We start from the raw sequence: 27,836 nt of genomic DNA, 5'->3' as shown, positions 1-27,836 counted from the left end.
TTTCTTTAATTACATGAAGATATAAAAAGAGCAACTCGATAACGAGGATGTAGCAACTTATCTCAATCTGAGGATTTAGAATACTAAAGGAGAAGAGAATATTTCAAATTGCGGTATTTTTTAACTAGTTTTATTAAGTTTTCATTATTTACACAGATTCGTTGTAGATTCTTTTGACAAGGGTCCAGAGGAACATTGCGGGAACATCGAGACTCGCGTTACCTTAACGAGGAAAAAGAAGACTATACAGACATTTTCGTCCCCAATGATCACTATGAACCAATGCCACAGCACAGCAAGGGATCTCGTGCGATCCACTCGCCGGGCGAGTTCCGATTCTCGACAGAGGCTCCGCGGATTCCCGGGACATCTCGAAGTTATTGCACTTTTCGAGGAATAGCACTAAGAGGACCGAACGCCATCAGTTCGCCATATAGCGAGATGCCGCTAAAAATCTCAGCAGAATAAAGACAGGAAACATATTTGCATTCGTTAAAATCCAGAAGACAGATACTTTTCAAATTATCATTACATTTTGAAATCATCTATTTTAAATTCTGAAAGAACGCAACATTCGCGCATATATAAAACAGCTTTTCTGTGACGATTAGTTAATAAAGATTTTGCATCTGCCTTTGAGACCAGCGCGATGGCGTTCATAAGCGTCAGCGTTTGCGTTATCATTCGACACGCCAGGATCCATTCGGAGCAACTGTCGCACACATTATCATCTTTAAAGAATTACTACATCGCGACACCCCGCTTCTGCACACGGCGCGGTTTAACGTTCCAGTGCACGACGAGTTAGCGAGTTAACGTTTTTTAACGCGGGTTGATTTTTCCCTAAGTGTAAAATTTTACGTTCATGTACCCACCACCACGTTGAACCCAGTTACGCGACTGCGTTGGCAGTAGTGTTTCCTTGTCTCTGTCAGAGTTAAGATCTAAACGCTCCAAGGTGATACGATGTCGATATCCTAAGTGTTTTCAATTTCACGCTAATTAAGTCCGATCTGAATCAGAATCGTCGAAAATGTACGGCTATTACTAGAAACTGTTCCTCGTATCATCATTCTCGAATGCTTCAGAATATCGACATTGGAGCAGCACCTCATTTCGATTAAACTAATTAATATTAACGTTTAAGCGTTATAAAGGATTACAATCTGATCATACACTCCGAACTAAGCGCTCGCATTGCATTCATTCGAGTATCGCGTCGTTGTAGATGTCGGAATAAATTTATAATTTTATGTCAAATTTCAATCAGCCTGCTTCTACCAACTCGCTGTGATAAGATGATAAACTATTCGCATCTCCACGACGGCGATCGTCCATTCACACGTAACTTCACAGAAAACGTACAAACATCAGATATGATGAGCGCCAGAATCCACGATTGCATGCGGAGAAGCTGGAGGGGTAGCGATTCGCTAAATTAATCGCTGCAGTATTTGATTGAGTTATTTCAGAGTTCACGCGCGCCTATGTGACGTGTTGACCTAAACTTAGAGCTAGCTAGAGTGAGAGTTCACGCGGACGCGATTGCATTAAATTATTGAGAAGATCACGAGTATGGGACGGTACTTTCGCATGTGTGTGTCTGCATATGTTTAGTGTGATAGGTATGTATTAGGACAGCGTATACCGGACTAGTGTACAATATAGTATATTACGTAGATTATGTATATTATATTTATATATATATATATATATATTTATTTATATTTATATATTAGAGAGTGACGGAAAATTCTCGACGGAATCAGCCATGTCGATTCGTTAGACGTTCACGATCGGAATTAATCGTAAGAGCTAAAGTATATATAGCTCGTTACGACGTTACGGACGGACGCCGGCGGAACGCATCATTGTATCAAACGTGATTTCTCTTCGTTTCCAGCATGATGTAATTTAAATAGCAATGTTGGCTAATAATTCATTCCAGAAATCGAGAAATTGCATTTTCAAATAGATCTCAATAATTTATTCGTGCGCGACAAGCACCGATGTATACAAAATATATCTTTTTCTTCCTTGCATAAAAATACACGTAAATTTCTAACGTTTATTATAAGACATTCGAATTTTTATTTGGATATTGCACCAAAGTTCAAGCTGAATACGAATGTTTCGTTAAAAATTCCGTTTTATCGAAACTATCGTAAAACTTGGTACCCGGAAATCGAGCATCGTAAGTTCCTCGTAGGTACCTCGACGCACCGCCATTGCTAACTGAGGACATCATGCGAAACAATCGGATTAACAAGTACAACAGGCAGTAGCGTCGGCAGTTGAGCAAGAGATTCGCGTGTCGTTTGTTTCGCCTCGCTGCGTCTCGCGGCGGCTTCGATCGCCGTATTGAATCGACTTCGTGTCAGAAGCAACTAGTCTAATTAATTTCCATGTTGATCGGGGAAGTCCACCCGAGTAGATCCTCATCGAGATCTCGCACGCGCGAGACCTCCGCAAGAAATCGCGGAGTACGGATTTTCAGATCAGATCGGGGGAAGAGTGCACCGATCTCGCGTCGAACGGGACGGAGTTTAGCTGCTGTGGCTGTAGGCGGTGTTTGTGTACGGTCCACTGTAAATGGACGATCCCGTCGTGGAGACGCTCTTGTGCCGTCTCTTGGCGAGCAGCACCAGAATGGCGGCCACTACCGCCAGCATCAGTATCAGGCCGGCGATGGCGATCCCGATGGCGAAGCTCCTTTGCGATATGCAAATGGTATTCGGATCGTCGATGGCCTGAAAAAATAAAACAAATGAATCTTCATCTTCCTTAAAAAGATCTTTATTTCAATACAAGACTAAGAATTACTTAATTACTTAACTTAATATTTGAGCATACATCAGAGTTACTAATAATCGACTTACTCTTTCTCTCAAGACATCATCGGAGAAGTCCGATTTGGGACCGACGTCTGAGGCCTCGTTGACGTAGAGACCGCTGTAGACCTCAATCGTGGCCGGCGTACCGTCCAGGCCTTCGACACCCTTCACCTCCTCATCATTTGCAGCATCTCGACGTCGTCTGGCTATCGAGTTGCACAACGGTGGCTGCAAAAGGAGGATAAGTGATGACTACTTTTGGAGAGCCCCCAAGAAACGATCGTACTCGAACGCTCCTCTTCAGGGCTTTAGATATTTACATAATATCGCGTGCATTCATGTGTAACGTATTTGCTGAGGTCAATTGGATAATCGTGACAGTGAAGTAAACGGTCCGATATTATCGAGCGATAGGTAGCTGTTGTAAAATCGTTAAAGGATGATAAACACATATTTAATGGCCCCCGTAGAGCCATTATTCAAGCTAGCTAACTCTTATATATTATAGCTTATATACATATATATATAGTAATGACGGTACCGTATTGCTACATCCTCCGCCATGCTTGATGCACAGCCTGACGTTGCACTGATAATACACGCTCGCCGTGTACGGAAACTTGTGCGCCTGGAAGTTCACCCTGGCCTCCGTCTTGTCCTCGTTGTACGTGAATTGTCCCATGATCTCGCCGTCAATTGGGCAACTGCGAGAAAACACGTCAAATGATGTACATCAGCAAACTGATTCAATTCGGTTTAGACTCATGCTAACATTCTTTCATCGTGTATTAATTTATACCCATTATTTGCACCATTCTTCGTCAATGAAGACAAAGAATATTTTAATAATTGATTTATAATTTCTATTTTTGGAATAAATATTTCATTTTTGCGTAAAAAGTTGTGCGTCTTCGAAAATGATTTCTAGATAGATTCTTCTTTTGGTACCGCGAACTGACTTACCCCTCGTCATTTATGAGCCGTTGTTCGCCCCAGCCGAGACCGTCGCGCACCAGACAATCGGAGATCTTTAAGCCGAACATCTCCTGCTTGTCAATGCTAATGACCAGGGTCAAGGGATCACCGATCTTCACGTTCTCCGCCACGTGATGCTGCGTTGGATCGCCGCTAAAGATCTTCATCGTGCATCCCGGCATCGGCGCGGTCGCCTGTATGGGGGCAATGCGAATATTAAACGATGATTCATTTACTCTACCGTCCATGTTTGCCTGTCCAGCCAGTACGGATGATATTTACACTAGATAAGCCGTGAATGCCGTGCGCGAGGTCATCGTAACTTCGACGAGGTAAGTTTTATCGAAGCGCGGACGCGGACCGACAGCGCGAGACGCGTTTTAATTGGCATGATAAATAGATTTTTCCAAGGAAGAAAGATGATGCGCCTTATACCGCACGTTTTACTACCTGCAATGGTAGATATGGCAGCATGGACACGTGGGTCTGATCGTTCGTTACGACTTTGTCGCGCGTCTGGTATCTGCATCTCACGTGAAAGCCTCTGCCCTGGTTCGTGACCAGCTTCAGGTGCGGCTGCACTACTATGGTGTTGAAGTATTCGATACCACCGTCCTCCTGCGAAACAAAAGACAACGGAACCATGAGCGCAAGCTCTAAATTCCCCGATACGATCATCTTAAACGATCGGCTTGTTGCATTAATGCTGGTCCAGTGCGCTTGCATTCAACAGCCAAAGGTTCCTCTCTGTAATACTGAGGAACAATATCTCTTCGTTGACAAGATCAATCGTACGTTTCCAACTACTTTGCGTTCATAAAGAACTAAAGAATCGTGAAATATCCTTGTGAATGTAGCCACGCTGGATGCATTAATGCCTATTGAGTGAGGAATTCAAATGAATCGGGGAGGAACAGTATCATATTATTATCATTCTCTTATTTCTAGTCACGTTTATATTCAATTATACAGGGTGTTTCCTAAGTAAGTAGACAAACTTAAGGAGGATATTCCTTGGCTTATTTTAAGAAGAAAAGGTCATATAAACATATGTCCTAAACTGCTTTGTTTTCCAAAAAAAGTACATCACTGTTTTCGTTCACTTTTCGTTTATTATAGAACAGTTTGTGTTATTGCAAATGAAACAAATGAAAAACAATAGTAACCAAAAAGAAAAATTATAACGAAAAAGAAAATAGTAACTAAAAAGAAAAATAATAACATCACAGTAACTGCTGAAAATGTCCACCTGCAGCCATGATACACGCCTCAACTCTCCTTTCCATTGATTGACGTACACGCTCAAAAATACTTGGAGTGTTACGTATTCTTTCACATCCATCTATTATGCGATTTCTGAGATCTTCTTCATTTTGAATAGGTGTAGCGTAAACTAAAGATTTAAGCTGTCCCCATAGAAAAAAATCTACTGGATTTAAGTCTGGGGATCTTGCAGGCCATAAATGGTTTGGTCTTTGAGTACCTCGACCGATCCATCGATTGGCAAACTTCCTGTTCAAAAATTGACCATTCCCACTCCATCCCCACCGCTGTTGACTCGTACTGCAAAAGCACGCTATCCGAAAAGTGAACGAAAACAGTGATGTACTTTTTTTGGAAAACAAAGCAGTTTAGGACATATGTTTGTATGACCTTTTCTTCTTAAAATAAGCCAAGGAATATCCTCCTTAAGTTTGTCTACTTAGGAAACACCCTGTATATTTAATTAGTCGCGCGCGATGTAATTTTCCGGATTATTTGAGATAAAACAAATTTGTGAAATTTTAAGAGAAGTAACAGTCACGACGGAAGTCGGACATGAATCGAGGTAAAGGAACACCAGCCATTGTTCGATCGCGCAGCCGACCGCTGCGTATCCGCGTTTCGGTGCTGCAATTCTCGCGTTGGGCCTACGTTTTATTATCTCGTTTCAGGGAGTACAGTAAAATCGTGGGTATGCGGTCACGCTTCTCTGGTCACTTTCAGTGTTGCAGCAGTAGCAACAGCAGCCGCCGTCGTCGTTTGTCCTTGCACCCCGCCAGCAAAAACCGGACCGCTGGACCGAAGGAGCGCGACTCCCTCTCCTCCCGCAGCATCATTCCGTCTCTCGTTCGTCCGGGATATCCAGAAAGGGAATGTTTACACGTAATTTACATTCCCGCAGCTTCCTCTCTCGTTGAATCGTCCCGCTATTGTACTTCCCTTCTCCAGATGTTCTTAGGGAGATTCAATGTAGAGGTCCTTTCTCTGTATGTTTCTTCGCCATTTGCATACACTGCGTATTTCTGTTGCAGGTATTGAAGCGTTCTCGTGAGAAAATCGCTTCGGATATTCCTGGTGAAATTTCAGTAGTCGCCTGTCAGCAGGCGACGGTCATTAATGCCAACGATGATGGCTAATGAGAGTAGCAATCCGTAATCGAAACGTTTCCTGCCATTTCCGCGGACAATGAATGTAATCAAACGGATAATCATCGTTCTTAAAGGCCGATCGTCCTCGAGGAACGATAAAGAGGTCTCGGGCTTGATTACTCTTGGAAGCGAGCACACCGATCATTTAGTGGTAGGACTATTGTAGTAATTTGATGGTAAGATAAAATTAATTCTCCGCTCGGTATTACTGTAATGCACACCATACCTGTACGCGTATAACGCATAATTCGTAGTTTTTTCATGGAGTGCACGTAAATCGCCAATGTTCGATATTTGCATACATAATTGACTTTCGCGCGTCTATCTCACTTACATCGAATTTCATGATCGCAAAGCACTTCCACGATATTGCGCGATGCAATCAATGAGGTTCATTAAAGCCGCAGAAAAATACCGAGGATTCGAGGAATAAAATTCCCGCCTTATCTATTATTAAGATACTATCCTTAAAACAATAATTTTAATTTTTCAAGCGATGGTCGTTGCTCCTTTGTCGAACCAGGGCTCGACATCTCGCTCAGATCTTCCGCCTTTCGCGGCCAAGCAACCAAGCGAGCCAGACTGATGCTGCGGATTCCTAGACGAGCACCGGGTATATCGAGCAGGCAACGACCTTCAGCGGGGCTCCTCAGCGTTCGACCTCAGCAAGGATACTCGCAATCTGCGGTGCATCGGCCCGCAAGAGCCCCGCCGAGAGACGTCAGATCGCCGACTTTGCGTTTCACACCCACCTAGCAACCAGTGTGCGAGAAGATCATGGCTGCTTTATCACGAGGATATCATGGTGGGAACGCACAAGGGGGTGGGGTCCCTCCGTGTCTCCAGTTACAGTGTCCTGACCGGTCCTTTATCCTGCCGCATACCACCGCTCACCGATAGCGGAACACACCGTCGCGCGATCTGCGCTGCGTGAACGCGCTTCGCAGGCCCGCGGGCGAAAGGACCAAGGACCCAGGACTTCGGCCTGGGACACTTTCAACGTCGCACTCCCCGCTTTGGCGCTCTTCGCCTTCTTACTGTCACTCCCTCGACCGTTCCCCGATGCTCCAAGTTCACGTTTCCACGTTTTTACGTTGGCGCCAGGGACGACGAGACTTGTTCTCGTCGAGTGCCGTCTCTCCGGAGCGACTCTGGTGCGATCGCCTTGTGATTTTACGCGCGCGTAAAGATAATGCCTTTCAGCATGGCTCTCTTAATCTGTAATAATTTTTTCTGTATTTTGTTGATTGAAGATCAGAGAGTGTTTAAGCATTTATTATTCTTCTAGGCGAAACGATTATGATGAAGGCTGGATAAAGATGGGGAGATTCCTTTCGTTGCAGAGAGGAGATTCCGCTGCGCGCTCATCCGGTCGTCGCGTTGTCTACAAATCGCGGTTTTCTTCAGGTATTTCAACACGCCAGCGGGAATCTTCGTTTCATTTATATTCGTGTTCTCTTCCTGGCTCGCACGTATAAAGATATATAAGATTTCTCTCTTGAGACAGCTTCTCTATCCGCCTCTTCCCCCATGTTCAGGAGCGCCAGCGGTATTTTTGACATTGAATTCCCGTCTGGCGCATGCCGGCGGCTACCATCCCCGCGGAGAAGGCGATAAATTGCGTTTCCCCGCGCGATACGTGGCGCCCGTTGCGAGATCGTTACTTTGATAGCTCCGACATTTCTCAGGCGTGCCTCGCGAGTGCGTATCCACTGTCATAAAATTAGTCGTCTTCCCGATCGCCGCTGCCAACGCTGCTTTCAACAACCTAACCGTCACCGAGACTATCATCGATGGTCTCACGGATTTCCGCGAGGAGTCTCACAGCTAATGGCCTTCGAGCGAGTGGATCGTTGCCGCATTTCGTGAATCGAATCACGAGAATCGTCACGAGGGCTAGTCGGTTATGGAATAATTACGCCCACGCTGTGCCTCACTACTAAAGTGCCTATCGCTCGCGGATACGAGAGGTCACCGAGGAGGCAACCTCGTCAATGAATTCGACGCACAATATTACGTAATAGCTGGTTAGCATCGATTCGCGGCGTTTACAGCATCGTCCCTCGCGAAGGCTGTTTCTGTACGCTTACCGTGGCTTCTCGCACGTAAGCACACACGATCCATCCGCTTTACGTCATGCCAGGATCGAGACGCAACCGAACATTCGAAGCGTAGTCCGTACGAGCAACGGTGATGCGCGTTTATACGCAAATATACGCTCCGGGCGCGCAATTTGCGGACGTCCCTTCAAGTCACGTCCATTACGTGATGCGCGTCTCGCGGCGATCGACGATCATCGGCACGCACGTCTCTCGCGTGCGAATCAGCGTGTGATTCACCGAGAGGGTGGACCATGTCGAGAACACCGTTCCGTGCGTCGTCCGCGACCTTCGCTCTCCCACGCGATTCATCTCGCGGCTTTCCTTGGTCACATCCTGGAAGACACCAGGACTTTCCGCATGGTTCTCGTCGGAGAATCCCATTTGCACACGCGCGGAATCGCGTGTCGCACGCACACGAGCACGCGACGTCAGCCAGCGAAACGTCGTGCGCACAAGGAACGAACAAAAAGACGAAGACAGAAAGAAGAGTCGGCTTCTCAAGGGATTCAAGGGGTGGACGTGCGCAAACGTGCGCGCACACACCGCGCAAGGATCGTGTAATGCGCGCGAGGGTACGTTGAAGCGAAGACTACTAATGCTAGCCGCATCTTTTGACGCCTACTTGAGCCTCTTACACCCGTTATTACATCGTGGCAGCGGTCTCTCTTTCTCTTTTCCTGTCGATCGCTTCGAACTTTAGCAATCTGGGAAAAAGTGTGGGACAGCCGCTCTAATGGTACACCGCGGCGCGGAAAAATCACCAATCCCCCGAATGAGTCGTTATCCTGCGCGAGGGGCGTATCATCCTCCCGCTGTCATTAGTATCGCTCGAGCGCTGCCGATAATTACGAGGATTTTTTTACAGGCGGTTCTGGTTATCCTTATCTTTTTCTTTTCATTACGGCTAATCGCCGCTGCCATACGGACCGTGATTAAGCGCGAATCGCGTGACCCCGCGAAGAGGGTTCCCTGCCACCGCCACCGGTCGCCTACAGCTAATCGTCCTCACGGTCTTGCTATTTCGCGCGGAGGGAGAACGAACTTTTCAGTCGACCGTGCCTCGGAATCAGGCACCACGTGGTTACAGAACGATCGTTATTTTCTGTATGCAATCGGGATCATTTGACGTGCGAGAGTGGATCTGCTTAAAGGCACTCCCGAGAGAAGAAGAGAAGGAGACGGTACGCCCATTACGGACGTTCGCTTTTTGCCCCCTGGCATGAATAGGGGTACGGTAGCTAAGAGGCTCCATGCAAATTGGCCCATCAACCGACTCATCAGCACCGCCTTTTCGTCATTATTATTAATGCTCTCGCGAGAGTCTCCTCGCGCGCGCGGTGGCGCCCTAATGCGAGCTGGTTGCTCGCCAGCGGTTGTTGCCGGCGCGTAACTTTGCGGCGTGTTTGATTAAAGGAGCAGCCCCGCGCACGAGAGACTCCGCTCGACATGTTCAGTCTAATTTACTTGACCGTTAGTCCGAGGTGGATCTGCAGTTTTAGAAGCATCTTCTGATATCGGCGCGGAAACGCTCCGACGGAGCGGTTCCGTACGTATATTTCATGCGTATGACGTATGTATCTCGCATCACGGCACTAATATCGATATATCGTGCGCAACACTCGTATCGCGCATCCGGAATATTCCGCGAGCAAAACAGAAGGGCTAACGGCATCCGCGAGAGAAGATGCGCGTTAAAACGTCGAGCTCTCGCCGCATCCGCTGCGAGCTATACGTCCGCGACGTAATTCATCCGACCAGGAAGCTCGCGCGAATATTATAATTATAATTCATGCGCGCCGGAGTACGAAGCCCATCGTCCCGGAGGAACCGAAGTTCCTCGGCGATGCCACGCTGCACGGCTCGCCTCATTTCTCCACGTCGGACACGCTAATGTAACGTTCGTAACAGTGCGATGTGTTTTCCATGAAAATTACATCAGCGGCAGCCAAATTTGCAATCGCGAAGCAGGAAGCTGCGCACGGCGGTTGCCGTTATTACGCGTCCTTTATGATTTACGCGACGACGAATAAAAGGGGATGGGAACGGAAGTTGCGAGTGAAATATTAAAGCGGCCTTACGACGTTTCCCCGTATTACTGTCGTTAATAGCACCGCGCATTAATGCATCGACCGTGCCGTGAAACGCTCGTGAACGGACACTGAAAAATGATTCCACGCTCGTAGATAGAGAAAAAAAATGGGAGAGGAAACAATGCGTGTTTGCTGCGTAAACGCGTCGCGATCGCGACGAAGATCCGAGCGGACGCGCGCGTACTGCGCACGCGCAACGGCGATTTTATACCTCGACGATGTTCAATAAAAATTTATGCACATCGTAACGCTGATTCCACGTAAACCAGGAAGCCGCTAAACTTCTTATTAGACGAGGCAATTTCCTCGCGCTGCGCTACCGAGGAGGAACAAGCAACGACGACGACACGACGACGACGACGATACGTGCGTGCATGCGAACAGCACGTTTCTCGTCTTTCGGTCTGTGATTCACACGACGACGATCGTGCCACATGCTAATGGTGGTTTCCGCAGACCACGAGGAGGAAACCTCCCTCTGCACGAGCGACTAACGGGACCCATGATTGGAAAATCATAGGTTTTTCCGCGTTTGCGGTCGGCCGCCGACGCGGCCGGAATGCCGGATCATCGGCGATCGCTCGTGCACCTCCATCTATCCGCAAGATCGAGATCGACCGCGCGGTCTGCGAGATCGTCCGTGGAGATTCCGCGGAGCGGAATTCATCGTTAAAAAGTCACCGCGCGCCGACGCAGTTACGCACCGCGCACCGGCCGTCAAGGCAAGTCGACGAGTTCCGCGAGGAGGATGTGGATGCAAATGGATCCGCGATGGACCGCCGATGCATCCTCCACGCCGGGGGGAGGGGGACTCGCCCTGCCCGTGGGGCACTCCGTGCACTTATTACGATACATCTCGCGGAGCGGAGCATTTCTCGGGTTCGACGGCCGGTCAGTTCAGGTAGGCAGGCAGGCGGCCGGGCGACCGCGTCGGTCGTCGCCGCGCGCAACGTCGGCGCCGGACGACTGCTACTCGACTGCCTCGTTCCGTCTCTCGTGCCAGCGACGTACGAACAGTCGATAGTAACCCTGGCGATCAAGACCTGGAGGTTTGGAATTTCCGCATGCGATCAACGCGGCGTGTTTGTACGTCATCGAGGAGGCTTTGATGGTATCGCCGACGATTCCAAGGCTTTCCCCATAGTGATAGCAGCTCTATTTCCGCACAAGAAAAGGATGTCAAGGTGCAAGGATTGAGTCATCTTGTATCGACAAGTTTGAAAATTGAAATTGGAAAGAGAAGATTTCTCTAGAGAAAATGATTAAGTTGCTTTACTCAGTGAGATTGAGATTAATAAATAAATTCTTAAGCAAGAAATAGTGTAATCGTTAGAATGTTTCGTATGTTCACCTGAATTGTCGAAGAGATCACATGCGCATCACGGCACAGGTCACGTAGCTGAAATAGCGATGCGTCAGGAGATGAAATCATGCGGCAAGCGCACGCGGATGAGAGTATCGAGCAAAAGAGGCGGAAACGCACGGAACGTGGAAACATCGATACCGATACCGATACCGATGTTTGCACCGCTCGTTACGCATCCCTCGCATAATACCCCGTGCGCATAGGTATCTCTTGCAAGGTACCTCGCGGAATCTCTCGGAATTCTCGACGGCCGCGGGCGACTCGCGATTCCCGTTCGATATATGCGCGCATCGCTAAAAATAGCCGAGCGGATCCCGGAATCGGAATCTGCGCCGAAGGGGTTTTGTTTCCTCCCTCGCCGCGGGAGCCAAGCATGCGTGCGTGCACGCACGCACGGTCGCCCGATGTATCGCGGCACGTAGTGCAGCTGTCGAATTACCTTCCTTGCTGCGTCGTGGCGCCAATTACGCGGCAAAACCGAGCCGATTGGCGGCATACGAGCTAACGGTTGCGTGCGGCCGGTCGGTTATCCCGTATAATTATCGGGTGCGGTCCATGCGGGAGGGAGAGAGAAAAAAATGCACACGGCGGGTCCGTCGAGTGTGAATGATCAACATGAAGAACAAAACTCTTGCCACTTAGGCCGAGCAAGCTTAGGTTCTTATCCGCTTCATTTGCGTCTCTGAATAATTATGATTTCTGCAAGCGAAGAAGTAGACGAGAGGAACATATCACACATTTTTGGTAGTAAGTTGGTGTGACAACTACCGCGTGATTGAATTGATTGAAAACAGATTGATGATTATGTAGTTGCGCTTTATTATTGAGCTTCATCTGATTACAATGTGCAATAGAGAAATGAGTATCTCCGTTGGCGCAATCGGCACGGTGTCGCGCGTCGCGGTTTGCCCAAACCACCGTCCGCCTACCTGCGTTTTGCGTACGCGAAGTATGTCAATGAAATACAAAAGTGGCTCGCAACGCGTAGCAATGAGGTAAGAACGTAATACGTGCAGCCTGCATGTGACATCTGTCGTGATGTAAGAACGCGCTAAGAAAACGACGAGGCTGCTGCTGTCCATCTCTTGTTCCATAACTTCTCTCGTAAACGTGAACTCGGAACGGCACAACTGGCGTTCTCGTTATCACACCTGCTTATTCCTAGTTGAATTTAAAAAACAAGTAATAATAGAGAACATAAATATTCCTACTTGAATTAGAAAAAAGTAATAATAGAGAACACAAATATGCAAGAGAATTAATAGACTTCAATTTCACAACACAATTTCGGACCGTTTAGTCGATTAATGTGGGCGCAGAAGTATCAGGGTTTGTATTTACTTTAGCTTATTTTTATTTTGCATACGTTGCGTTCGTATTTGCATCTGTCTTGCCTTAATGTTGTATTGCGTTCTTGGACTTTTTTACTTGCTATATGCGTTTATTAAGTTTAAGTTACATGCGTTTAATTAATTTTATTAGGCTGTATTTTTATTCTTTGTGTGCAATAGAATTTATTTGTCTTTTTTAACGACTTTAATCAGAATATTTGGTTGGCATAATGCCTTTTTTCTTTATCCTGCTTTCACTCGATTTTGAACTTTTCGGTTCTGGAGTTTGCGATTTGGATTATTGTATTGCTTATTTGATTATTTACGTTCATTGTTATCCTGCTTATGATCTTTTGTGACACTAGAGGGTAATTTCCCGTTCATTGAATAAATTAAAAAATTAAATTAAATTAAAGTAAAGAAGTATATTCGTATTCATCGGCGTGTCGTCAACAGAGACAATTAATGCTAATCGCCAGACGAAAGTTAGACTTCATCCACGTGGGCGAGAAACGCTCCGAAACTAGTATTCGCGTGGGTAGTTTTATCACATAACGACCACGATGACGACGACGACGACTACGACGAGGAGACATTTCGCGACCTCCCTCGCGCGTCCTTGCGAGCACCGCCTCTCTCGAAAGAAATCGAGTCTCGGCCCACATATTCCACCTCGGGCTACACCAAAATTAGCTTTTCCTCGAGCCTATCCCCCCTCAAAAGGCAAGTACGAAATCCCAGCGATGGTAATCCACCCACGTTTCGACACGAGTCGCCTTTTGCCGTCGACAGGAGCTAACAAAGTCGCGCGATTTTGCAACGCACTCGCTTTGCGCTTTCACGCTAAGCAAATGTCGGCGTCATCGACGTTTTCGCATGACCGTTTCTTCAAGCGGCAGCCTTGCCACTGTTGCGGACTTTTGTCGCTTTCACATTCAGTACGCACTTATTTGCCTAGACGCAGTTTTGCGTCTTCACTACTCCGAGACGAATGTTCAAGAGCCACGCCAAGAGCAGAGTCTCGCAACTCTGTAAAATGACCATCGAAGTGCGAACGATCGTATAGCCGATAACACACAAAGTCATTTATACTGCTACTCTATCATTTCTTACGTCTATCGCTTATATCGATAGAGGCTTCCAACAAATTATATTATCTTTTTTTACGTAAAAGTTACGCTTCATATGAGAAACGGGGGAAGGATCTAGGATCTGAAAGATCATTACATGAGCATTGAAAATATACATTTCTCAGAGATTATCTGAGCCAGGGAGTCATTATAGTTGTAATTATCTAATTATACCTTATCTCCGCGGCATCGTACGTGAGTTAGCTATCGAACTACAATTCCGTACTGCTTCCAATGCTCCTTACTTGCAATTGCCTTCGCTACTACAAGGCAAGCAGACAGGCTGCGGCAGTTCGTCATCACGTAAATGTACTGCTACCGTGGTTCGCAACGACCTCCTCCTTATGCCTCTCCTCTTTCCTCTTCCTCCTCCTCCTCTTTCAAAGGAAGATGCACGACGAATGGAATACGGAAGGTGAGTGGAAGCAGAGTTACAGAGAAAAAATGGATTCAAGTTCAGGGCAAGAAACGAGTTAACGACAAAAAGGAACAGCAAAGGAGGGAAAGGGAGAGGGACGCAAGGAGGATGCTGTGCCAGCGAGCAGCGCGACTTAATGACGCGAGAAGCTCGGGGAAATGATTTCAGCGTACTCGTCCTCGCGATTATTATTCTCCCTCTTCGTCGACCGTGTGCTTTCCTCTCCGTTCCTCTCATGCGCTTTTTCCGAGGACGTTTCTCCCGCACGATATCCTCCTCTTCGCTCCCTCCCGACGCTTTAATCCGCCTTCTTTTCGGCTCGACGTGCACGGTCAATTTGCGTCTCATTATTTTTCAATCTTCGTCATTCGGAAACATCGATTCGTGTTTGTCGGTTTCTTAATTCGTTAATGGAGAATTTGCGCGCCTCTCGCCACTTATCTATTTAAAGCCTGGCCTTTTTCATGCGAGACAGGTTCAGCGCATAAATATGTATGAATATGAATGCTGCATGTTTTACCGTTTAGCTGAAAACGCTGGTGATCTCACGACGTTATATTAATGTCTTCGCGTGATGACTCGGGCTTATAGTCCGCGTTACCGTTACTCGGTGTCTAAATAATGATCGCAGAATCCCATCAGCTGCGACTGGCGTTAGATCGGTCAAGGATTTTTATTATCGCCTGATGAGACGTTCTGGTATTTTTCTGCGATGAAAAGTCGCACAACGGGAGATCCGCAATTCTTCGTGTCCGCATTTACGTAACTAGCGTGCCAACAATCAGCCAGCAACACTTTTGCAGGGCATTTCGTACTCGAGCAGCACCTTTACGAGGTCCGCGGCCACCGGCTGCCGCTCTCGTTGTCCAAGAAAACGCGCTTGGGAGATTGAACGACCTTGGTTAGTAGCGCATTTACGGCACTTCGCAACTGTTCCAACAGCAGTGACTAGTTTTCGTTTAGATACGCGAGTTTGTATAATCGCACGAAACGCCCCTTTACGAGCGCCATTACGAGCCCGATAATACGATTTGCCTACGAGGTCTCTCACGCGGAGAACGTGATCTCGCGGGAACAATCCCGTTCGTTCACCAGGCTCCGTTCCAATCGAAATCGCTTTGGAAACGCTGTGGAAATGGCAGCAGATATCCAGCGTGCTCGTGAGACCGCCCGCGTGCAATTTCTTTCCGCTGCTCGCACGGTTCCGGGCAGATTCCTCGAGATAACGAACGTGGAGGGATCAGTCGAACCGAATCCGACTGCGTGCGTATTTCCTCGAGTTCGTGAGGACAAAGAGAGTCATACTGCCGCGTGCATTTGCGAGCTATGCCCGCTTTTCCCCGGCTCACCCTTTTACGAGCTCGCGAACGTTGGTAGCAGCAAGCTTCTTCATCTACGCGGAACATCCCTAACCGAGGATTTGCTTACGAGATTGAATGGCCGTTCCCGCGGTTATTTATGGGATACCCATCGGGAACCATGCGGGAACTCTTCCCTTCTCGCGGGCATCGGTATCGAGTAACCGTGGGAGAGATCCCGCCGAGATTCGAACATCCTCTCTTCTATCTCATCCTCCCGCTCTTTTTCTCTCTCTCTCTCTCTCTCTCTCTTCCTTGGATTGTGCCTGCACTTCCTGCACGCTCAAGATCAGGCATAAATTCCAACTATGAGCGTCACGACGTATAACTTAATCCCTGAACCTCGACCGTGGCTGGCTGGGTCGAGGTTTCTGATCTTTCGGATGGCGTATCTCGCGGATTTATGAGAAACGCCGATCACACCGACAACTATAGATCGTTTCCTAGAGGAAAACAAAATATCCGAGTAACATGAGTGCGCGAATAAAAATCTTTTATCATTTATATAATTTCATGGGTAATAGTACATGACAAAGACAAAGTTAAAGATCCATTCCAATTCTGCTTCATTCATCCTTTATGTTTCATCGTGATGCTGTTGGCTGTTTGTTATCAAGATTTAGTCCACATTTTCCTTCGATAAAAAATGTGTAAATAACAAAACGTTTATTTGCGTTCGATTTTCTTGGATGAGTCAAGCGAGACGAACAAGCGCGTTGCAGCCCGAGCTCCGAGGATCTCTCGACTCCGAAGAAACGTACTCGGCGCACTCGGCCGAGGTGAAGGCTTCAAAAAGAACTAGAAAACACTGGAATGACGTTCGGGGTCTGGTATTCTGGATAATGCGGCACGACGATCGCACACACGCTCGCGGTCCCGGCGCCGGCATTGTCGCCCGACATCGCGGAGCGACAAGGATCGATGGCTGGAGTGCCGCAGATAGAAGAGGGTCGCCGAGCCTCTTCGGCAAAAGAGGAGACCGGTCTCGCCGCGGAGTTACGGGTGAGTATCCTTGCGAGCGGTCGTCCTCAGCAGGCCTGAAAAACCAGCCGACGCGATGGCCGAGGTGGCTGCATTCGCCCCCAGTCAGAGGTCAACGAGGTTGAGGGGACCTACACGTTGATTCCACACACTCTCAAGCGCATCGCGTGACAGACAGTGGCTCTCATGGAAAAAGAATCGTATTGGTCCTGCTCTTTGACTGACAGCAACGAATACGGTTGAAACGTAGAAGATTCGTGAGAAGAATGGAATATATTTGGTAATACACGAGTGTAATAAAAACTCTCTAGTCATCTATTGCACATGATGTCATAATCAAAAATATTTGCAAAGAATGATAGAAAAATAAAGATTTTCTTTAGTCATCTACATCATGTCATGGTCAGCAATATCTGCAAAGGATGATAGAAAAATATGAATATATTTCCATTCTCTTATTTGTTTTTTCTTTAATTAGTTTCAGTTTTCATAAACTTGGCAATTCGTTTGATATAACTCAGCATCAAGTGAAGAATAATACAATAATACAATAATGTCAATTTTTTGTTTGTTGTTTCAGATTACTACGGATTATTTGAATCATTTGGTTCAAGAGCGAAAATTTTATCGAATTGATCGATCTCCCTATTTCACAGCGCGATCGAACGTTCACCGAGTTAATGGAAAGTCCACAAGGGCACATTTAAATGCGCGACTTAAACCGCAGAACAATAGGTCGTTTGAAGAAGAGCTCGTGGAGTGGACACACCATCTCGGCTTGATCCACCGTGTGCAGAAAGTTTCTTCTTCGACCCTTACAAGGCTCGCAGTCGTCACATATGCGGCAGTGATTCTCAATTCAACCAGTATGCACACGAAGAATTGATCGGTCACTTACATCTTACGCGTTTATCAATTTTTCTCCAATCTTTCATTACGATGCATGTATCAACGTACATTAATTAATATTAAATCGCAAATTTTCAGTTCAACTCGAGCGTTTGGAGCTACACGAACGTCGCGCGGCGAGATTTAAACAATGACCGTCAACAATGAGGGAGAAAGCTTGATGACGGATTTCGTTTATCGCTTTCATGGTCTTTTCTCATCTGTGGATGGCAAAGTGAATCGATTTTCGCCGGTGGTGAGTGCGCTGAACTCCATACGTCCATCGCATAAACGTAACGGACGGCATAACGGTGTTACTATTAGAGGCGTAATGCACCGTGACAGAAAGTAACGCTCCGTGCATTAAAATGCCGCCTGTGACTTTTTGCGAAGACGTGCAAGGGGGTTGTGATGGCGCACACTTGAGCGTCTGTCAAGTATTATCCGTGGAATCGGACACCTCAATTTTATTCTGCAGACCACGCGAAGGGGAACACGAAAAATGCGAAGCGTCCGTTAACTAAATCCATTTACTTCGACGCGTGCATCGCGCGCAAATTGATTGTCAATCGTTATTCTGTCGCCTCTTTCTGCACACGGCGAAGTACGAAGTATCGAAATGTTTTTCGCGCGACCGTTACATCCGCAACATGTCCATTACATATACTGTCATGCTTAACGAAGTGTATATTGCGATCTAACTGTTAATAGAGGAAAAAATGCATTAGTCTTCGCTATAAGATCATTATAAATTAAAATCATTGAGATCATTAGATGTAAATTATTACAAATCATAACACGTGACTTTACCACTGTGGAGAACATCGTTGTATATTGTTATGCATTGTTACACGTATCGGAAATGTTATTCCGTTTGTTATCACGATCGCTCTAATTAAATTAACCGCTGTACTGTCTGTAATTATATCTTTCCAGACAATTAACAAAATGAAATTCTATAAGAAAAACAGCAAGCGTTAAAAAATTTGCGTCTGCCGTTGATAGCGAAGTTCAATGGGTGGAACGAGAAGTCGCGACTCGTTTCGGGAGAAATGGAAGAGGTGAAAGTCGACCATTAATTCTCATGTTCGAAAGATATACCGGTCCCAGCATGTGGGTAAAGTAATCGTGAGATGACCACGTTGTTGCGCATCAACGGATCCTTTCTCACGACGTTTCCTCACGCCAATGATTATACGGCGCGTATAAGAGAGCAAAATTATAGCCGCCCATGCCTCAAGTGACGTTGATCCTCGAGAAATTTTGTTTGTACATTTTGCCGATATCACGGGTTCTTGTGCCTTCATAATCACTGGTCTGCATTTTGCTGTTCAGAAAAAATCGCGAAAAGAGCTGCTCGAACAACTACGAAACATTTAACCAGGAATATTAACGTATTTTTAATACTCTCGCAGTATGTACATATTATCTCGCATACATATATTTCAAATTAAGATTCTTTAAGAAGATCGAGAAAAGTATCGAGTACCAAGGCCACGCGGCCTCAGAACGATAAATTTCGCAAAAAGGACTGTCGTTAAAAGAGTAGGAACAGCAAGCTGAGTAAGAATGGCGTGTAATTTTCAACTGTAATAATGCAAAGGTAATATCAAGACGGTGAAGATTATAATTATAAAATCAGAAAAATTCTGTAAGAGAGGTGTTACAAAAAAATATGTATCTATTAAAGCATCTATAACACTTTTGGGGATGATGCATAAAATTAATCAAAATTTGTTCTCTACACGTGTCTATCTGTATGTAATATTCTTCTCACTCAACCTCTTGATATATTGTCACAAGTCGCTATAATTCCTAATAATCCCTAATAATTCCTCGCGGGAGTTCTCGAGTTAATTATCGATTGCCGATAGTTCATAAGGTATCAAGGACGTGTGGCTCTCTCGGGATGTTAAGTTCCGCAAAAAGGACTGTCGCTCGAGGAAGAGTTCGAGCAGCGAGCGGGGTAAAAGCGGCGTATAATTTCCAGGCCTCGGGCTAGGATTTTACGATTTAATTGGGCCTCGAGGAGAGGAATGGCGGTTTGCTCGTAACCGGTGGTTACCTCACTACTAGGAAGATATTATCCGGCCTTTCTGTACCCCGCGCGCGAACGGGCAAGGGCACTATTCGCTCGGCTAATGGTGGTGATGCGAGGGACGAGCCGCCTGCTGCGTGAGCGAGTACGACACGGGGATATACCGGCGGATTCCATCGGAAAGGGATGGACGTTCGTCCACGTCGAACAATAACGATGACGCCTCTCGATTTATTGGCCTTTCGTGATAATCCGCACCGTCATTCGTATGGATAATCATGGCGAATATCCGATACTCTCCGCGAACGTTCCGTCCAATTTACGCGGCAGGTCTGCACTTTCTTGCAGAGATACGTGTGTGTGAAGCAAGCTGAGTGCTTTGGATGGTGTGGAGAGTGCGAATTTTATTATTTATCAAGCAAATCTTACTCTGCGTATGTGTATATCGCTTAGGCACTTTTACTCTTATTTATAACTTTCTACAGAGAACATACGCGCATCATTTATTCGTCTCGTTTCAATCTAACGATCGGGCGATTTGTGACTCTGTTGATTTGCATAATGATCTCGATCGAGAGCGAAAAAAGCATCGTGAATCGGCAATGCGTTTGAACAGGATTGGTTGAAAAAACCTACCGACGAAGAATGTTGGGAAGAGGAATGGCGGGAAAATGGAAAGCATTTATCTTGATGTTAGACAACGCGCGCCGGGAAGTTTCTGGGAAACTACGGAGCGACTTTCCGTCGCAACGAAAACGAGATCGCGATCGCGAAAACACTGACGCATGAGAACGAAGGCTGGCGCAGTGAGAACTGTCGCCTCGCTCGCGAAACCGTTGCAACGCCGTCGGCGAAAGTTGAATTAGCGGATTCCAGATGCTGCGAACGAACATACGTACGAAACGCAACTCGAGCATCATCTTCAGAGCGCGCGCGAAGACTTCGCATTCGCGCAGACCTGGAAAAACCTTCGGAAAACCTTCGAAAAGCCATCGTTACGTCGACGATCGTTGATCGCGATCGCGACGATTCGCCATGTTCGGTTAATTGCTCGATTACCGCGCACACGCGCGATGCGTCTACGTGTTGCACGCGCGTGCAGCATCGCGCGGTGCATTCGCGCTCGCAAGGTCGTAGCCAAGGACACGCGAGAACCGAGGCTGCTGGAGCAGGATGCCGGCGACTATATACGCTCGCTACACGCGACGTGATTTAGCGCGCGCCTCGGCTCGGCTCGATTCCTCGCACTGACGTCTCGTAATGTTCCGCCGCGCGCAATGATTCCGTTAATAATTTTTACGAGGCGTTCCAATGCCGGCAATATATCACGTGCCGGTCATAGCGGCGACGGCGGCGATTCACGGCATCGCGGCGCAAGTAATAATTGAATCCCATCGAAACTGGCTCGCTGCTATGATTACACGTGTGTATGTAACGAGCGGTCCGCAGAACGAACGAAGTTATCGCGCCGATTAACCGGCCAATTAACTGGCATCGTAACTATCAATCTTGGCTTTTTATCACTCGCCACGCACCGCGATTGCCCGCTATTGACACCGTTATTAAGATGACGCAATTTGCTTCTCGAAGACGGCCGATCGATGCGATGCCATTGATGAAAAATTTATGCGGCTGTTCAGTTACATTTCCCGCCGACGAACGGGCATCGCGCGCGATGAAGCGGCGTATCGTACTGAATTATATTGGACGTTCGTGTGCCTCTTATTTGCAATTACACTCGTTGGATAATTATACACGGACCGTATGTACAGTGAACGGCTGCGGGAATGAGAAGCGACAGAGCCAAGGGTATTTTCTGTCTTGTGCGCTTGATTTTTGCGTCGGCCACTGCTAAAATAAACGGCTGTCTTTAAGTAATTAATGTTCTTGACGTACGGGTCCGTGGCGTGCATTGGTGCCCGCAGCACAAGCGAAGACATTTCTCGTCCTTAACGACGTGCCTTAAATTAACGTCGTTTGTCAAATTCAAGCCTGTCTGTATGGTCTAAATTAACATCGCCTCGACTCGCGAGATAGACTTTGTAACGGAATGTCAGTATTGTAATATCATAAATTAAATGTGTAAAATCGGGGTAAAATAAACGCGTATGCGGCTACCGCGCGGTTTGCTGCAGGGTAGACGTGCTGCACAAGCGGTGAACGTATTATATATATTTTCGAACTGGTCTGACTACTTCTGGCAAATTCTTTCCCCGTGATTTTGTATTCTTGTAGGCGCACGGGAGAACTGCCGAGTCGATTTTATATGCGTGAAGATCATCGGCAACGATGCGAATCTTATTGAACGGTAGAACAAGAACTGCCAAACGGAATCCAGATGCGCGAAGGGGGAGCGAAGCGATCGGCGGTCGACTAAAAATGGAGAATATTTAATCCGCCGAAGAGAAAGAGGATTGACGGGAGAAGCAGCGAAAGGCAGCTCCAAAAAGATCATGTTATATAATAACGAGTGTATTTACAGGTGGCCCACCTTGTCAAAGATCGAGAGAAAGTTTTGGATTTCGACAGACTGGCCACTTAAATCTCTCGAGAGCCATTTTGGGTGGGCGACGGGTTTGCTCTTGGCGAAATTCGGCACGATTCTTCTCGACTAAAAGGCGACATCTCGCACATGACAAATAACATCGTTTCGCAATTTAATTCAAACTGCAAGCCGATTGATACAGGTTCATACATGAAATTTAAGGCTCCAAAATAATGAAATAGTTTTTTATTTAAACGTAATCTCTTATGTTTTTAAATTTTTATTTCAGATATATGTTATCTATATCACGCAACAATGTGTGGTGTATTGTCACATTCTGCATCTTCTATTAGATATTTCAAAGATGCCCTCGTCCATGGTACTGTAAGAGATATATACATATGAAAATTCGTATGTAAATTTATCGGTATGCACTCAAGGATACAAATAAAACCGATCACGGACTTTTACTTTTGCGGTACCGGCGTGGGCAAAGCTCACGTCACTACGTGGAAGATAGCAACCCACTCGATATTCAACTTAAGGCCTCGTCGCCGCTAGTAAATTTGCAAATGAGAGAAGAAGAAACGAAAGCTCTTGAGAGGCTGTGAAATTTGTAGAATGATGATTTCACGTATCTATTCTCGCGATTTTACTGTCGACTTTTAACGCGGAATTATTTATGAAGAAAGTTTCGAAAGAACGCGAGAGCTGGATGAAATATTAATGCACGAGAGTACACTCGGTTCAAAGAAAACGTCTGTAGTATGCAGAAAGCCTGAAAGATCGACATTTCTGAGGTAAGTGGATTTATCAGACAATTATGATAATCAGATTTTGCCCACGGAGCAATCCGAGAACGCGATTTGCTGATACTTCTGTGCGATGAGTCTTTCATTACATAAGAAGACACCGAATCACGTGCATGCGCGAGAATGTGCACTTGAAGGTAAGATTATGTAAGAGGATCGTACTTGGTACGGCTTCGCTGCATTAGGATGCAGCTTCTCGCGCGCCATTTCATCCGGACTCATCTTACCGTTACCGTGTGATGCAAAAAAAGAAAGCAAAGTAATCGTACTTTTCAACATTCTAATTAGTTGCTTACAAAGATTATACTAACGGTATAAAACTGATGATATCTACTGACGGTCCAGTAAATCTCTATATTTATATCTCTATAATATATTTGATTTTAGAATTATGTATTATATATTACATTGTGCATCGTGTGCATTACGTATGCATAATCCCCTTCCTTAATATCGCATTCGCATTTTTATTCGAAAGGGTCTCGAAGCCGGAAGGGTCAAACGGGCGTAAATTTATGCGGGGACGTCGAAGCTGTTTGACGTCGATTTGGCATGCATGCGCGAGAATCAGCCGGAGGGAGACTGCCCACACACCGCAAATCCGTTCGCGACGCCCACACCAGGAGAGATTCTCCACGAGGATCACCGGGAATCGCCCGTACACGCTGAGGTCAAAGACTGCCCCTCACCTCGTCCGTCCGACCTCATCTTGTACGAGCACGCGGTGCGTAGTACCAGCGCGAATTATTGTTCCCTTTAGCGCGCCAGCCCTTAAATTATGCGCAGCTCCGGCGGTAGGTGTTGTTGCCATTAAATGCCGGGAGGAAACCAGTCTCCTCTCCTCCCCGGAAAGCGCACCGGGAATTCATCGTCGTCGCGTTGTGCACCTTCGCCCTTCGAGGGCAGGCAGGCAACGACGCAGGTGGTACGCACGGGCACCGGTTGCTGAATCAAATTGTCGAGTGCACGACACGGATGCGTTCGTACGATCGGATACATGACGCGCCTCCGCGTTCGTACTCCAGGATATTGCAGGATTCCCGCTGAACTGGCTGTTTCCGTTCTTCGCAGGTATGAAGCGGTAATTGAACCGTATGCAATTACGATCGATTACGTAAACACAAAAATACGCTTCTTAAATATTCATCGTGCAGCGCATAGAGCGAACGGAGCGTACTTTTGCGTCGAATCGTACGGCGGATCGTCGGGCACGATTCGCGTTCTTGAGAGCGCCCGATGACGCCGGCAAATCTCAGCGATCTGCCGAGCGTGCTAATGATATAACCCGCTGCTAATGGAGGTAGCTCGCGTCCGTCGTAATATAAATACTTCGTCGAGATACGGACTCGCGTGAGCTCGCTCACGCGCGGGTACTTTAATCTACTCGCGAGATACGCGAATGATTGATACGTCGAGCCGCCGCTTGATCACGGTCGTTTCGTCGATACTTTAATTGCTTATTTATCTTCGTTATTTCTATTTCTAGGTCCTGGAGTGTTCCCAATTGAATTCACCGTGTCAAAATCACCGTCGTGCGATCATCGCGGTCGCTGAACGCTTCCATCATCGATACGGCGGTGCACTTTGCATCGCCCCGGGATCTACCTCGATGTTATTATCGACCCGTCGAACGAGCGAGCAATCCGTTAAGTCTCGGTCAGCGACTCGCGGCGTGTTTCTGCATTGCAAAGGAAAGAAGCGACAGACGCCGGCTGCACGAACCAGAAAGTCATCCCTTCGTTTCTCCCTTGCCGAAGATCGCGTTAGTCATACACGCCGAATATGACTCGCGTGCACACTCGGTGATTACTGCTATCTTTGTAGGCGGTTCGTAAAAGACTGAACGCGCACCTTGGATTTATGCGAGTGCCGCGGGGGCAGCTGGCGATTAGAAATCTGGCATACGTTTGCATCGGTATATATCTGCCCCGTATCAAAGCGGAGCAACGTGAACGACCCCGAACGAGCAATTCCGAGCGAACCGTAATGCCAAGCTGCTGCTTGAGACGTTCGCTATATCTTGCGAAGATAAATTTATAGCGCGCACACGCGCGCACGAATAAAACCCCGAGATTATTTTATCTTTAATTGCTGATCCTGGAGATATCATTAGGATGCATTCCCTCGTTGCGTTGACCGCGACCGCACGTCGCAAATATTTCAATATCGTCGACTCGGCATCGCGATGCTCGGTTCATTATCGGTAAATGGAAGAAGGAACCGGGCAACGGTCCGTTAAAGACACAAACGCGATTCTGCATACGTACGCGCTAATATAAGGCGTAGCTCGTGTGCATATTACATACAGGATGTCCTATAAAATCACCAGTTATTTCAACCATCGCTTTAACCACGTTCCTTGACCAATACGCAGCCGATTTTTTCTGAACAGTCTCACGGTTCTCGAATAATTAATTCTAGAAGCTAAGGAGCTTCCGGCAAACAAGGGAGAAAATAGCTAATGTAAAGTCATACTGTATCTATTTAATTTCAAATTCACTTGAGAATTCTAATTTAAAGCCTAAAGAAAAACTTGCTTCAAGCTGAAGATGAATAATGATTTTACATAAATATCTACAGTGTGAGTCGAGACGAGGACAAACGACGGCCTGTTCGACGCTATTTTTGCCGAGGAAAAGCCATCTCTTTGCATTACTCGAAAAAATTGGAGGGGCATCCATTAAAATTCTAGAACACCCTGTATATCCCTCTTGTAACGTTCCCCGTAAGTCCGGTCACATAACGGTCCAGTTATGGTATGGCGAGGAAGCGATCTCTCGCCTCGACACACGATTCCCTCGTTACACGAACGAGTCCTCCACCACCATTGTCATCACCACCGTCATCACCATCGCCGTCGTATTTCCGTCTGCTGCTTTGGCTCGTCCTCCGACCGACGCGGCTCGCTTCTTCGAACGTGTACTTGCGCGTATATTCGTGCCTCGATATTTTCCTTCCCTTCCTTTTCTCTTTATCATCGACCAACATACAGACGGTCGCGATCGTTATGGCGACCACGATACGTGTCGAGATATTCGATCGCAAGCAAGCAAGCAAGCACGTTCTTCTTCTTCCCCGTTTGTGCATACACGTACGGCGGTTGATAATGACATAATGACGTAATAAGAATAATGGTAATAACATTAGACATGTTAATCACTCTCATTAACATGATTGCCGCGATGGTATCGCGCTTGTTAGACGGAACTACGCCTATAGAGAGAGAGAGGACTTCCTTCCTGGAATATTTTTAAAACGAATGTTTATGCCTATCCATTCGATCATTCGATTCGAACGTCTATCATTCGATTCTTTATCGCGCAGTGAAATCAACCGTTATGATTTTATCATTATACTTACATTATATATTATATAACTTTCATTATTATTATTCATTATTATTATCCCCATTGTTAGTTTTTATACATTCTGTTCTTTTTCTTGTGTACGTGAGTACAAAGGAAATGATGATTTCATCACTTAAATGAGCCAAATTTTGCTCCTAAACACCGTAAACATAGTGTCACAATAACAACGTGCAATGCGCACGGTTTCAAGTCAGGTGTATTGGAATTACAGCCGGGAAAATGGAGCGAAGTTCTTGCGTCACAGACTGCAGATTACGGACATCGCTTGCACCGCTGGTGGAGCCCCTCCCCTGATTAGGCCTTTCAGATAATTTCGGTCTGTGCCTGCTGTAAAGCAGGAATCGTTAATCAACGGCGGCGGTTATAGGAAAATTACACGGATACGCGACAGACCAAATTAAAACTGTTCACCCTTCACAATGAAGGTGTAACTAGTGACGCAACGTAATAATAGTGGCGGTGATTCCTCGTGGTAATAAGCCACGGACATTCAACTAATAGATAGAACAAGCTAATCGATCGAGGAATTTACATTTCTCGTAAACACGGAATCCTGAACGATAAAAAAGGAAGACATAAATATAGACATAAAGAACAATAATGCGGAAAGGATGGTGCGTTGCACGAAGAGGATGATTATCGACGTATTTTATCTCGAATAATAGAGGCAATATGATTACTTGATATCGCTGATAGGGGCAGTAAGAAAAAACTCACCAGCTCAGTGGGCATAGTGTTGCAGGACCTGAGTGGCAGATTGTAGGTGATCGGAGTGGGCTGACTCCTGTACTCCTGCAGGCAGGAGCTGTTCTTCGACAGCCCACGCGGGTAGACCAGACCGTAGAAGTCCGTGTTGCCCTCCGTGGAGATGCGAACGATGATCGACTCGCTCGCACACTCGATCTGCACGGTGTTCGCTATCGCCGCGGTCGCTGTGAAATACGAAAGAATCGTAATCGGCAAATATATTATACGACACACGATACACGAATTAGAGCTAGCGCGATAGCGAATCTAAGTTACGAAAAATCGCGGTCTGAATCTAAATTACGAATCTCAAGCCGAGTTATCATCTCGGGCTCGGTAAACTTCGATTCAGATCGCGAGCGTTCGATCGGAGACGCGTCTCGGGGTGTCGTGCCGAGATGGCATTCAAGGTGTGAATAGCGTAACGGTGCACCTCACGAGCGATGCGATCAATTGTCTGATATTCGCGCCGTATTCGTCTACGAGAGGCAGATACACCTGA

At 46.6% G+C, this 27,836-nt stretch overlaps 1 protein-coding gene and 1 long non-coding RNA gene across 3 annotated transcripts in view; one reads left to right on the top strand and one right to left on the bottom strand.

Moving 5' to 3' along the window:
- Positions 1 to 114: 114 nt before the first annotated feature.
- The window catches only part of LOC105279563, a 56,540-nt gene continuing 28,818 nt past the window's right edge, over positions 115 to 27,836 (bottom strand). Inside the window, exons 4-9 of the mRNA XM_011339422.3 lie at positions 27,305 to 27,519; positions 4,260 to 4,427; positions 3,798 to 4,003; positions 3,376 to 3,538; positions 2,880 to 3,062; positions 115 to 2,750 (exon numbers count right to left, since the gene is read on the bottom strand). Of these exons, the coding sequence (XP_011337724.1) occupies positions 2,547 to 2,750; positions 2,880 to 3,062; positions 3,376 to 3,538; positions 3,798 to 4,003; positions 4,260 to 4,427; positions 27,305 to 27,519 (1,139 nt within the window). The 3' untranslated portion in view covers positions 115 to 2,546. The remainder of the gene's footprint in view (positions 2,751 to 2,879; positions 3,063 to 3,375; positions 3,539 to 3,797; positions 4,004 to 4,259; positions 4,428 to 27,304; positions 27,520 to 27,836) is intronic.
- On the top strand, positions 21,422 to 26,607 carry LOC105279562. 2 transcript variants are annotated; one of them, XR_893970.2, is made up of 4 exons: positions 21,422 to 22,609; positions 22,697 to 23,207; positions 23,698 to 24,290; positions 24,706 to 26,607. It is a non-coding gene; the product is annotated as an uncharacterized LOC105279562 (long non-coding RNA). The 2 variants fall into 2 exon arrangements; XR_002193283.2 differs by having other exon boundaries at positions 22,697 to 24,290.

This window comes from Ooceraea biroi, chromosome 9 (genome assembly GCF_003672135.1).
Source record: "Ooceraea biroi isolate clonal line C1 chromosome 9, Obir_v5.4, whole genome shotgun sequence".
In the NCBI taxonomy this organism is placed as follows: domain Eukaryota; kingdom Metazoa; phylum Arthropoda; class Insecta; order Hymenoptera; family Formicidae; genus Ooceraea; species Ooceraea biroi.
Note: the sequence above shows the minus strand (reverse complement) of the source record. Positions and strands in the feature narration are given on the sequence as shown.